The following is a 14,145-nucleotide window of genomic DNA, read 5'->3' as shown; positions in this document are numbered from 1 at the left end:
TTGGAACTACAACTCCCATGATCCCTGACCACTGGCCCTGTTAGCTAGGGATCATGGGAGTTGTAGTTCCAAAACATCTGGAGAGCCAAGGTTGCCTATGCCTGGACTAGATGGTCCCTTCCGACTCTACAATTTGAGACCAAAGGGACACAGGCTAAACCACTGAGCCTCTTGGGCTTGCTAATCAAATGGTCAGCGGTTTGAAACCCTGCGACAGGGTGAGCTCCCATTGCTCGGTCGCAGCTCCTGCCAACCAATCAGTTCAAAAGCATGCAAAAAAGTGCGGGTAGATAAATAAGTACTACTCCGGCGGGAAGGTAAACGGTGTTTCTGTGCGCTGCTCTGGTTCGCCAGAAGCAGCTTAGTCATGCTGGCCACATGACCCGGAAACAAGGGTGGACATCCAACAAAGCTGAATGTTGGAAGGTTATGGGCAGCTTAAAAATGGGACTTTTCAATGGAGTGCACAGCTAAGGCCTGGAACTGGCTCTCCCAAGAGGCAGGGCTGGCCACTTGACAGCTTTAGAAGAGGATTGGAGAAATTCATGTAGGAGAGGGGGATTGATGGATACTAGCCCCCATGGCTATGCTGTGGCTCCACAGTCAGAAGCAGCATTGATTCTGACTGCATTGCTGGAAACCACAGGAGGGGAAAGGGTTGCTCTTGTGCTTGGATCCTGCTTGCAAGCTTCCCACAGGCGCCTGGGTGCTCACTGTGAGGACAGGAGGTTGGACCAGATGGGCCATTGGCCTCATCCAGGAGGATCTTCTGATGCTCTTATGGGAGGGCAGAAGGCAGATCAGGATTAAGGCAGGAACTGTAGCTGAGTGCAAAGTGCCTGCTCCGTGCATGCAAAAGGACTGAGGTTCAATTATGGCATTTCCAGATCCTGGATTTTTTAAAAGGATCAGGTAGCAGGTGAATGGGAAAGATCTCTGCCTGAGATGTAGGTTTAAATATGCAGGTGATTCCAGTGGACATATTCTGGAGGTGCACTGGGTAACAGAGACTATCCTCTACTAAAAAATAAATTCAATACATTAATCAACCCATTAAGAAAATATATAATTAGCTGTGCTAAATATGCATTACCCGTGAATATTTAATAAAATTATCAACATTTATTTAATTAGACCCAATGGTATGATGCTCAGTTCATCAAGTTGCACACACCAGCAACATCATTATCTGTAAATTCTGAAAATGCATGAAGAGTTTCAGTACTAATTTGGCAATGCGTTGATCAACAGTAAATAGTGTGACTACATATTATGTCTAGTTACAGGTACATAGCTGTGTTGGTCTGCCGTAGTCGAAACAAAATAAAATTCCTTCCAGTAGCACCTTAAAGGTAAAGGGACCCCTGACCATTAGGTCCAGTCGTGACCGACTCTGGGGTTGCGGCGCTCATCTCGCGTTATTGGCCAAGGGAGCCGGCGTACAGCTTCCAGGTCATGTGGCCAGCATGAGAAATCCGCTTCTGGCGAACCAGAGCAGCACACAGAAACACCATTTACCTTCCCGCTGTAGCGGTCCCTATTTATCTACTTGCACTTTGACATGCTTTCGAACTGCTAGGTTGGCACTTGGCAGGAGCTGGGACCGAGCAGCGGGAGCTCGCCCCGTCGCGGGGATTCGAACCGCTGACCTTCTGATCAGCAAGCAGGGCCGGCCCTACGGCCAGGCTGGGTGGTGCAGGACATCACGGCGCCAGCCCGCTGGCCGGCCAGTCCGCCGTGCAGCTGCGCCCACGGCAACCGCGCTGTGCCTGCCCGCCCGTCGCGCAGCAGCGCCTGCGGCAGCCGCGCTGCGCCCACCCACCGCACTGGGAAACGGGGCGGGGGGCGCCGGAGGGATCCAGCGCACCACGGCACCAGGGGCGCTTAAGACGGCCCTGTTGTTTTCTATGGGCACCTGTCATTGGTCTTGAAAAACTGAGCTTAGGGTAAATCTACGTTATTTAAAGCACATCATGGGCAGGGGGGCAGCTCCCCCCACAAATCAAGAAAATCAATAAAAATAACTATCTGAGGTTCTTCTCTTCTCTCTGCCCCCCCCCCCAATAAGCCTGGCTATACCCATGAAGCACATTGCTTCCCCCAAAGAATCCCTGCAACTGTCGTTTGATAAGGGTATTGGAGGGGGGGGTGAGAGACTCCAAAATATGCTTTGGGCCAGGACAAATCATACACCCAAGCAAAAACGGAGCATCCTTTTACAAGATGCCAGTGCATCATGGCTGGTCCTGATCATGCATTTATGATAATTTGGAAACGATGATTTTTATTAACATGATTGTTGTGCTTGAAGGAGAGGGAAGCCCCTAATAATTATGAAGATGCATGATGTGGGGATATCCCAACCTTTATCTTGGGGTTAAGGAACATGCAAACTTAACTTTGACGTTCATAAATAGATGGGACTTTTTTTTTTAAAAAAAAAAAAGTGGTTTTGAGCAAATAAGGAGCTGGCAAACTAGTAACCCAACTCCACCGAGGTGCCCAGAATTCTGAGGGAAAGGACATGTTTCGAAGGCGGAGTGTGCACGCAGCCTTGGCTCTCGCTTTTCTGGGTGTCCAGAGACCACGATCCTCTGTGCCAAGCCTTCCGGTTCCGATTCCAGGTCGTCTTAGCCGCCCCCGCAAGAGTGTTTAAGTACGATTTCATGTAAAACGATTTCATGTAAAATAAAAAAATTCCTTCAGTAGCACCTTAAAGACCAACTAAGTTTTTATTTTGGTATGAGCTTTCGTGTGCATGCACACTTCTTCAGATACCTGAAGAAGTGTGCATGCACACGAAAGCTCATACCAAAATAAAAACTTAGTTGGTCTTTAAGGTGCTACTGAAGGAATTTTTTTATTTTACTTCGATCCAGACCAACACGGCTACCTACCTGTAACCAGATTTCATGTAAAGTAATCAAGAGGTTCCGTTTTGTGGCAATGGTTTGTTTTTAATTTTTAAATGTATGTACCGACGATCCCAGGGCAGTTTGTGGTATTATATGAAAATCACAAAAGTACGTAACAGCAAACGAGATACAGTAATAACCCCCCCACCCCGGTCGTCATACATAAGCCTTGGAAAAGAGGAAGGATATGCAAGGATATGTCGAGATTTGAAATACGTAACCGCTCCTGCTGCACAGAGGAAGAGGGGGATCATAGCACTGATCGGAAGCCAACGCCGTCCAGGACTCTTGCGGAAATTATATGGGGATCCAGACAGAGCGCTGAGCCCATGAGAGAGGAACGTCTGCCATGGGGCGAGCTGGAACGGCCTTCGAAGCAACTACAACGCGTTCGCGAGGCTGCTGGACAGAAAGAGGGCGGGGTCTCAGCGCAGCCCAGTTAGAAGTGGGGAGGGGGAGGGCCTTCGGTCTCGCTTCCCTTTTGCGATTGGCCCTCCACGATTTCCTCCCCTCAGACTCGCGAAACGCCCTCTTCGACCGTGTGGGTCGCTGGCAGCGCCGCTTGAGCAGGAAGGGGGCGCGGCGATCCCTTTCCCCACCCCCACCCCTGCTCCGATTGGTGGAGTAGGCAGTCCATCCAGGGAGGCTCGCCTGGGGAACGGGAAGCTGCCCGCGCTTGTGCCGGGACCGCCGAGCGAGGAGGTTCCGCGCCGCCGCCGCCGCCGGGAATGATGGGAGGCTTTCAAGATGGCGCCGGCGCGTCGGTGGCGGACTGAGCGCGCTGTCTCCCTCTAGCCCGTTCTCTGGCGCTCTGAGCGGCTGGCCGCGACGGCTCTTGCGGGGCTGAGTCCCCCGAGGGCGGGCGAGGGAGTTTGGCCGGCCGGCCGGCCAGCAGCAGGAATCGGAGTTGGCTTTTCCACACGCGCGCCTCTGTGAGGGCGAGGGGGGGCATGGCCACCATGGAGAAGCTGATGAAGGCCTTTGAGTCCCTCCGCTCCTTTCAGCAGCAACAGGGCCCCGCTGTTTCGGCAGCAGCAGCACCACCAGGCACGGCACCACCCGCCTCCACGGCCGCCGCCACGGGAGCCGCGCCCCCCGGGGAGCCGCCTCACAGACCGTGAGTTGTGAAGGGAGGCTGGGGCGGGGGGCGAGAAAGCGGCCGCCGGGCCCGCGCTCGGGAGAGGCGGGGAGGTGGTTCGGTGGAAGCGGTGGAAGCCAGAGCGCCGTCTGCTCTTGGACGTCATCCGTGTCCCCGCAGGCTAGTGTGGCTGGAGCACGGAAGCACCAAAGCAGTGCGTTGCGTCCGCACGGCAGCTACATCGCGGAAACCAGCCTCTTTAAATCAAGGAAATGTAATCTTCGAGGCCTCAAGTCCTACTGGTCTAGGTGTTTTCTCTTATTGTTATATTTACTGGATTTGTATACCCCCTTTTACTTAAACTCCCCTGTTCACAAGATAAATTTCCATGGCAGATTGCAGCATGCCCCTTTTAAAAATATGCATCTCAACAAATATTAGCTTAAGAGATGAAATACTTTTATTCAGTTTTTCAAAAATTCATGTAAAACCTAAACGAATAGAAGCATAAAATAAAATTCTCATTTTTTGTCAACACACCGAATTTCTTAAGAATTTTCTCCTCATCAGTTACTGCTAATAGAAAATGCAGTCTTCTGTTATCATTTATTTACTAAGTAGGTAAGTTAAATACACAAACTCATAGTCAGACCTCCTCATTGCTAAGGCTGGACAACATCTGGTTTTCAACATCATGATAGATCACAACTAAACATCACTGTATCACAACATATATCTGTGGTGGCAAAGGGCCTTGCTGAGCTTCCCTGTGGGGGCAGAGGGTCCTGCCATTCATCCCTGCAGTGGCAGAGGGCCTTGCCACGCCTACACATGTGGTGGCGGAGGGGGCCTTGAGGAGGCTTCTTGCAGCGGTGGATGGCCTTAAAATGTAAGGAAGTAGTAGATTTAATAAAAATGTTAAATAAACTTCCATATATTATGTTTAATATATTTTCAACTAATTTATGAGTAGTTTAAGTGATTTACTAGTCAAGTTGCATCTGCTGCCCCACTCAGAGCTCTTAAGTGGAATCTGTGCATGCATAAGCCCCAGTAAGTTCAACTGAACTTCTACTTTCCTAGGAGTAAGCCCCATTAACTTCAATAGGGCTTGCTTGTGAGTAGAGCTCATTTGCTGTCAGATGATGACGATGGATGTGGTGACATTTTTAAAGCAAATTTACCATGGCATACCAGTACATTTTTCTGGACTAGAGTCCACTTCATCACATGCAAGTTGGTTGTGGTTAAGAGGAGCCTACTGTTTATGTGGGTTTGCAACTACTGTAGTTGAAGGGCTGTACCTAATAAATGCTGATCAGTGGCTCCTTATCCACCTAGAAGTGTGCTGGTGCAGGATTCTATCCAATATGCTTTTGATATTGTACCTTTATAAATGGCTTTGATGAAGGGATGCTCATAAAAGCTGCAGATCACATAAAATTGGTTGGGATAGGATCCAATATCTTGATATGTTGGAAAACAGGGCCAAAACTAACAAAACAAATTCCAAAAGAAATAAAAGACTCAGGTGTACAGATATAGGATGTGTGACACTACTTATGCAAATTTAAAGTGTGATTCCAGCTTCATGTGCTTGGCAGCTGGCCAGCTGAAATCATACAGATGCAAAGTGGAGAGCTAGCCTTAAAAGCTCTTTCTACTCTGAGTTTCCCTGGTGTGGAGTTTTTTTAGCTTTCATATATGCTTACCTACTGCTGGGAGGCTTGTTTGAACTTTCCAGAGTCTGGTGAGCAAGGCCCACTCAGCTCGCTGGCTAATAAGAATAATAATATTTATACCCTGCCCTGCCCATCTGACTGGGTTGTCATATGGCTATGCTTTTGCAGGAGCAATGCTGGGGTTGTATTAACTATATGCATTTTTGACTTTTCCTGCAATCTTCGGAATGCAATCCCTTTGTGAGTTACATGTTAAAGTTGTGAGTTACAGTACATGTTAAAAAGATCTGGGCTTTTTAGTAGACTACAAGCTAAACATTATATGAGTCAGCTGTGTGGTCCATGGCCATCTGTCATGGATGCTGTAGCCAAGATTCCTGCATTGCAGGAGATTGAACTTGATGACTCTTGGGATTCCTTCCAACTCTTATGATTGTATGTATAGTGTTTAGATTGCAAGAAGTAATTGAACTGCTCTATTCTTTGTTCAAACCTCAATTGTCACTTACTGGTAGGTGATGGGTCAGATTTATTTTCTGTTGCTCAAAATGCCAGTGGGCTCAAATTACAGTGTACCCCCTGCCCTCACACGTTTGCCTGCCTGAGAGGAAGGGAGTGGGAGGCTGCTGCCATCCAGCGAGGAGGGAGGAAGGCAGGAAAGTGCCCAAGGTAGGAAGAGGTCCCTTGGTGCATGCCTCCACCTCAACTGCCAAGTCCACCAGGGGGGCGCAACACTTGCCCCACCCTGGGTGCCAGCAACCCACGCTACACCACTGGTTTCTTGCATCAGTAGAAGTTTGCCCTTGATGACCTTTGAGGGCCTTTTCAACTCTGATTCTCTGAAGTGTTCCAACATAACATTCTTCCCACATAACATTCTAACTGATAAGGTAGATTTCAGAGGTACTTTTTAGGATACCATGCTTCTTTAAACTGTAGGTCTGTTTGCTATATCAAACTTCCATTTGAAGTTCTCTTGTTTTTAGAATCATTATGCAATGTAGCTTGAGAAAGGAGAGGAAGCATAAGTTCAAAACCCTGTTAGAGGCATGGAACTAATGGTTCAGTTGACATAATAGCTGTAGTTTTGTTGATAATCAAGTAAGTTTAATGCTGTCTTGGTCAAAATTGAATATTTGCATTTATTTGTTTGTTTGACTTCTATACCGCCCTTCATCATAAGATCTCTGGGCGGTTCACAATATATTTTTGGCTATCTGGCTTTGAGTTTTGACTTCAGTGCCATGCATTTTCAGAAAACCTGTAAAACTAAACCCTTTTCTTGCTCGAGCATTTTAGGAAGAAATTTATTGAAATCATTCTGTTATTGTTTCTTGGCATTTTATTATTATATTTATTAAATTTCTATACCCCCTTTCATTTGAGGATCATAGGTTTTGGAATATTGATGAACTATATAGAGTATGTTTTACATGAAATGTTGTTCACAGGATAGCTCTACTACCTTAACTTTACTGTTGTATAAAGCATATCAAGGTTGGTATTTTGCATAATTACAAATCTTATCTCTTATTTTAGAAAGAAAGAACTTTCCACCACCAAGAAAGATCGAGTGAATCATTGCCTAACAATATGTGAAAATATAGTTGCTCAATCTTTAAGGTAATCAAGTGTTTTCTGATCTCTGTTTATGCAAATGCTGTTCTGTTTCAGTGATTCAATGTTTCAATGAGTATATAATTATAGAAAGGACACAGAGGGTCATCTATTCCAACCCCCTGCAATGCAGAGTTAAATATCAAACTGGAAAATAAAACCATGAAAAGGATGGGGAGAGTGCATGAGCCAAATAATCACTCTGGCTCAATCCTGCTTGTTCCTCAGCCATGGTTTAGATCAGTGTTTGGGAACTATTTTGTTGTTGAGGATCATATTCCCTTGGGGTAACTTGCTGGTGGTCACTGGCTAGTGATAGACAGGACAAGAACCATTCCCACCTTTTATCTCTCACACCCCAGTCCATACGTTCTCTCATGCACAAACGTCATTATTCATAACTACCATGCAGTTTTAGCGAGAGCGGGGCGTTCCAGTATTCCGCTTTGCTGCTGGTTCCCGCCACCCCTAGGGGTGGAGAGAGGCCGGTGGGAAATCTCTCCGCAACACCCCTGCTCTTGCTGAGTTTCAGTGAGAGGGAGGTGTCCATCCACTCTGCTTTGCTGTTTCTCCTCGAGGAGAAACCCTTGCAGAGTTTGCAAGGACTTTTGCTTGAGGGGAAGCCCTTGTGGAGCCTCACACCCCCTCCAATTGCGGGGGTGGCAGCAGGGTGTTTCACCTCAGGTACCAAAACATCTCAGGCTGCACTTGTTTTTATGACTATTTGTCACAGTTTTTCTGCTATAGTGTGCTTTTGCATCTCCTCCCTCAAACTCTCATGCACCAAAGGATTGCAGTGAAGGAGAGGAGCAAGATCCAGAGGTAGCCAGCATTTGATGAGGAGCCCTTTCAAAATACAGGGGAATGTGCTAACCTTGGATTATTGAACTTGAAAAATAATTCTTATGTTTTCAATTAATTTGGAATTTTATGAATACAGTACAGCGTAACGTCCTGGAGTTTAACCTGACAAGTGGAACTTGGCTCATTATAACTTTTCTTTTTCCATTGAAGAAATTCTCCAGAATTTCAGAAGTTGCTGGGCATTGCTATGGAACTTTTCCTACTCTGTAGTGATGATGCAGAGTCAGATGTAAGGATGGTTGCTGATGAATGTCTCAATAAAGTTATAAAAGTAAGTTGCATTTGGTTTTGTGCCCTGTAATTGCTGATAAAATTACTGAATATTATCATTGGGGTTCTGTGGCAGATGACTTGGTGGAAAGAGTAGGTTTTTCCAGCATTTTAGTATATGAAGTTCTGATGTATGAGTATCATCTCTGTAGATCTAGCAAATTGCTATCTTTGTAGTGTAAGAGTTAACTATCATAGCAAGTAAACCTGCAAGCTTTTCAGTGCAATATGTAATCTATTGAAGCAAGGCATATTTTGCTGATACTAAAAAAGATATTATTGTTTCCTTCCAGGCTTTGATGGATTCTAGTCTTCCTAGGTTACAGTTAGAACTCTACAAGGAGATTAAAAAGGTGAGAGGGGGGGTGTTATTTGATGTTCTTAATTTGCTTGGATTTATAGTCATACCTTTTTTAAACAAGACTTTGTGATTAATCACATAGTAAATATTTAAACTATTATAACACTGACAATAAACACAAAGGTTATTCTAAATCATATTAACAATTTGACATGTTGGGTAAAAGATTCCTGCATTGCAGGGGGTTGGACTAGATAATTCCCGTGGTCCCTTCCAACTCTACAGTTCTATGATTCTTTGAAATGTTGGGCCGTTTGGAAATCATCTTTCTCATCGTTAAAGATGTATTAGGAAGTATACAAGATTTGCCATATATTAATGAAGAGCTGAACTTTTACTAAGGGCACTGGTTTGAGATCCTGTAGAAGAGTGATTTCCAGAACTCCACTCCCATATTTCCAAGTGGAACTGTTGTTCTTTTTGAATCATTGTTAACTTTCCAGAGGCTATACTCATCCAAATACATACTGGCTTGGCGCCCCCCCCCCCCAATTTGTCCATGATTGACTCGTGCAGGCACATGTATATGCGGCGCCAGGAAATAAATCAATCAATACTGACCTGAAATGGTGGGAGAGAGCTGGAAAGTCCTTGTGGCTTGTGAGGACACACTCCCCAGAGCACCAAGTCCAGAAAAAAGACTCCCGGTGGCTCTAAAACGGCCTGTGGGAGCTCTCACTGCTGCTGTGCTACCTTTCTCAACAGCTGTTGGGCAGGAAACCATATTTACTGCAGCAGACCCCCCACTTATGCGTGTAGGAATCCGGAATGTAACCCCTGTGTAAGGGGAGACTTGCCTGTACAGTACTAACATTCTAAAAAGGTAAAGGTACCCCTGACCATTAGGTCCAGTTGCAGACGACTCTGGGGTTGCGGCGCTCATCTTGCTCTATAGGCCGAGGGAGCCGGTGTTTGTCCGCAAACAGCTTCCGGGTCATGTGGCCAGCATGACCAAGCCGCTTCTGGCGAACCAGGGCAGCGCACGGAAACGCCGTTTACCTTCCCGCCGGAGCAGTACCTATTTATCTACTTGCACTTTGACATGCTTTCAAACTACTAGGTGGGCAGGAGCTGGGACCGAACAATGGGAGTTCACCCCATGGTGGGGATTCGAACTGCCGACCTTCTGATTGACAGGCCCTAGGCTCTGTGGTTTAGACCACAGCGCCACCCGCATCTCTACTAACATTCTAGTTAAAGGCTATTAATTGTGTGCCTTTAAAAACTCCTCTGAGTTTCTGCTCTGGATTTACCTTTTATCTAGAATACACATACCTATTCATACTTTCTTTGTAAAATCAGGACTGAAGTCTGTGTGACTGATATATTCTAAATTGTTTCTGGATAGAATGGTGCTTCTCGAAGTCTACGTGCTGCTCTTTGGAGGTTTGCTGAACTTGCACATCTTGTTCGACCCCTGAAATGCAGGTGAGGTTGCTTTTCTTGAACTGTAAACAAATTGTTAACACATTGGGATGTTTAATTTAAATGCACACAATGGAAATTAAATTACTTCCAGTGTTTCTTTATAGTTTGTGACCAAGCTGTTCATGTAAAATAGATACTGCACAGGAGAAAACCATTTTGCTTGTATATGTGTGTGTGTGTGTGTGTGTGTGTGTGTGTGTGTGTGTGTGTGTATAATTCCAAGGAGCAATGACAAAACTTATCAACTTTTTGAGTTTAATGTAAGCCTCCATATGGGCATGTGAAGATGAGAAGCAGGTGGAAAAGTTAGACAGTGGGTAGAAAATTTAGAGTGCTCCTCCCACCCAGCCCCTGTGTGCAGTGGTATGTCATGCATATGGGATGAGGACTTTGCATCACCATTGCTTTATTCTTTCTTGCTTTCATGGTTACTAAGGTTGAAAAATCACCTTGTGCTAGCAAAATTCAGATTTGTGTGATCTCTCATGTTTTGGTACAAGTCATGATGTGGAGAATGGCATATCCCAATTCCAAATGACAAAGAAACTCCTTAAATCCATCGGTAGAAATATTAGAACCATAAGGAGTTTGTGCTTACCTTCCCAAAACTCACAGAAAGCTTGTGAAATATCATTATAATGCAAGGGATAACTACACCAATGCAAAAGGGGTAACTTAATTGTCTTAGCACAGGGTCAAATGAGACCAGATCTACCTTCTTAACAACTTTGTGTACATTACAAAAGGACAAGCCCATTCAGATTACCTGCCCTATTGAAAAATTAGAAGTATTAACCTGATGGTTTGAAATAGAAAATGATGTCTAGGATCCTTACCTGTTCAGGGATCACCAGAGGTACAAGATCTGTGACACTTGGGGTATGTTCAGAATACAGACAGAAAATACAGTTCTTAAGGTAACCTCATCCCAAGCTATTTATGCTTTAAACTAGCAGTTTCAGCTTGGCCTATAAACATACTGGTAATCAATGCAACTGGCATAAAAATGGTGTTAATATATTTGCACATTCTGGTTCTCACTAGCATCTTGATGAAGCTTCCAAACAGTGTTCAAAGGCAGCCACACTTAAAGTACATTATAGCAGTTCAGCTTGGAAGTAACTAGTGCATGGGCCATATCTGGCTGCTCCAGATAGGGGTACAGCTGACATACAAGCCTGAGCTGGAAGAAGGCACTCCAGGCCACAGACTCTACCTGTGCCCCATTAGGCAGAGATAAACCCAGGAAGGTAACAAACCCAGGAACACCTTCAGCTGCATACCTGGTCTTTGAAGAGGAGTGCAGCCCCATTCAGGAACAGTTTTATACATCCAGATTGATTGACTTCCCAGTCCATAAAATCTCTATTTTACCTAGATTACGGTAACTTTCACCTTGTTCTTCTTTATGCATCCCAGTACTGCATCTAGGTACATGTTAAAGAGTTCCACATGTTCCACATGTTAAAGAGTTCCACCTCCCTGTGGCTCTTAGATTGAAAAGCGCTAGAGCTGCATGCCATCTGCATGTCGGTGACATTGCTCCACAAGTTTCCAGATGGTTTCTCTCAGAGGCTTTCTACAGAAATTGAAGTTGTACCCCAAAAAGCCGTTGATGGAGCAAAAGTCACCTAGTACTGCTTTCTGGGACTCTCTGTCCAGAAAGGATCACAGTCAGAGTGAACACAGTGCTTCCTAAGCCCAGAAGGATGCCCTGGTAAATGGTTTCAAGTGCTATGAAAAACTCCAGCAGAACCAAGAGAGTTGCACTTCCACCATCTAGTACAAGCCACCCAGCAGAGCTCACTTGGTTTTTCTACACTTACTGTATTTATTTTACTTACTGGCTAAGCACAGCAACCGCCTATGCTGGAGTACTTGCTCCCGAGCAGGTCTTGCAGTTCTGCATCATTGGTAGACTTAAGTACAGATGTCATGTTGGTGTCTGTGTCAACCCTTACTTGGGGTTACCAACTGATAGCTATGTTTCAGAAGGTTCAGCTTTTGGGCATGTGTTCTTTGGTGAATTGTGTGATCCTTTTCAGCAGGTGGCAGGGCCATTTGGGAAGAGAACCTCTGCTTTTTTACATCCCCCCTTTAGGATATTGTCCTCTGAAGGAGAATGGAATGTTGGATTTATCATGGGTTCTTTTCCTTAAGGGGTAAGAATGATATTATGCCTCACCTGTTGGTTGGTTCTGCAAAGAAGGCAAGGAAGAGTTTCTTTTTGTGCCCGTTGTACTACTTCTTTCGTATATTTTTCATCTGGTGGAGCCTCCTATATTCTGGTCATACCACCCCCACCCCTACCCCCACCCTGGTTACAGTGTTGTTGGGGTGAAATTCATTTTTTGCTTTTCATCTGGTTAGCTTCTGTTGCAATTTTTTTGCTTTTTAAAAAATGAAGTCTGGTGTGCTCTTTCGCTCTGAAGAGAATGTACACTCGTCAGAGTTCTAATATTTTTTCTGTTTAAGGAGAAAAATAGGATTGTGACACATCATGCAAACCTCTCAAGTGCATCAAACCTTTGAATATTATGTTCAAAACCACTGAAGAATACTTATATCTCTCTTTTTTTGTTACAGACCATACTTAGTAAACCTTTTGCCCTGCTTAACACGAGTAAGCAAGCGCTCTGAAGAATCAGTACAAGAAACGCTGGCTGCAGCAATACCAAAAATCATGGCAGCTTTTGGAAATTTTGCAAATGACAATGAAATTAAGGTATAATCATCTAAAATGTTTGCTGTAGTAAATGAAACAAGATTTTACCTGTAGTAAATTCACTGTTTTGAAAAAGGCAAAAGTGTTAGTTTGCATAGGATTAATAGCAATTTTCTAATCCTAAATGGGGCTTACTTCTGGAATACAAGTTCTGGAATTTGGGTAGTATAAAATGAATATTCTGTGGAAACATCTAGAAATCCTCAACTGACATGATTTAAGTTTTATTTCATGTACATGGCATGGCTTAATTGGCTGGTTCATAGGAAATACTAAACCATGGTTTACTGTTATTCACGAGGCTTGAGCTCGCAAGCTCACATGCCCCCTTCTCCTCCTCTAGCATAGGTGTGAGAAGACCAGAGACTTCCACTGCTGTTTAAGACTAGCCACAGTTTAGCAGTGTGTCTGAACCTTAAAGTGTGCATAATCCTTAACTACATCTAGTAAAAACAATCTAGCTTCATAAAAGATGGTTTCAAGTTGACTTGTTTCCACTAACTACAGTTGCGACTAATTGCAATTTGTTGAGGTTTGAACATCAGCAAGCTAGAGGTAGGAAGAAGCAGAGGTTTTTCTTGTAACACTAAGTTTTACCGGTAGTTTAGAATTGCAGGCAAATGCAGCCACTGAAGGAACATGGTACATTTCTCTTTCACACATGTACACACACAACCATTCAGTCCCCGTCCCCCCAACATACTCGTGCAAGCTGGTAGACCCTACTTCCACTTCTGTGGTGCAAGAATATTTTGCAGGCTTCCTTATCAAAGTCGGTAATGTAATATCTGCATGTAAACTAAACCACAGAGTAAGGTTTAAGCTGAAGTTAAATCACTACACCGTTCTAGTATGCCTCTGATAAAGCACTGGAGCCACCTGGAAGGAATTGGCAACAAGTTATGACTTGTCAAATAGAAGCACTGATTCAATACTTGCTTGCCTGTTTTTAGGGATTTTCTTTGTCTGGTATGCTCAGAAGGAAGCTCTATATTTTTCATTTTTCCCTCTTTAAGAAATAAAATAATCAGTAATTTCATTTGTTGGAGGCATTTGTAGTGCAGTTAGCACTGACCAAATGCTGCTGTGCAGAACCATGAGGAAATATGTACATGCTATTAACCTTTGGCAGGATACTTTTGCAGCGCTGCTAGAAGTGCATTGATGAATAGATGGGAGGACATTTGGTGCTATAGAGATGTGAT

The 14,145-nt window shown here is 44.6% G+C and overlaps 1 protein-coding gene across 4 annotated transcripts in view; it reads left to right on the top strand.

The window, feature by feature from the left end:
• The first annotated feature begins 3,557 nt into the window (after positions 1 to 3,557).
• HTT (huntingtin) overlaps positions 3,558 to 14,145 on the top strand; it is a 102,290-nt gene continuing 91,702 nt past the window's right edge. For all 4 annotated transcript variants that reach the window (XM_060279043.2, XM_088657752.1, XM_060279042.2 and 1 more), the window contains exons 1-6: positions 3,558 to 4,032; positions 7,215 to 7,298; positions 8,307 to 8,427; positions 8,720 to 8,779; positions 10,136 to 10,215; positions 12,802 to 12,940. In XM_060279043.2, the coding sequence (XP_060135026.2) occupies positions 3,866 to 4,032; positions 7,215 to 7,298; positions 8,307 to 8,427; positions 8,720 to 8,779; positions 10,136 to 10,215; positions 12,802 to 12,940 (651 nt within the window). In that variant the 5' untranslated portion in view covers positions 3,558 to 3,865. The remainder of the gene's footprint in view (positions 4,033 to 7,214; positions 7,299 to 8,306; positions 8,428 to 8,719; positions 8,780 to 10,135; positions 10,216 to 12,801; positions 12,941 to 14,145) is intronic.

The sequence above is a fragment of the Zootoca vivipara genome, chromosome Z1 (genome assembly GCF_965207765.1).
Source record: "Zootoca vivipara chromosome Z1, rZooViv2.hap1.1, whole genome shotgun sequence".
Lineage (NCBI taxonomy): Eukaryota > Metazoa > Chordata > Lepidosauria > Squamata > Lacertidae > Zootoca > Zootoca vivipara.
This window is presented reverse-complemented; position numbering and strand designations above follow the sequence as displayed.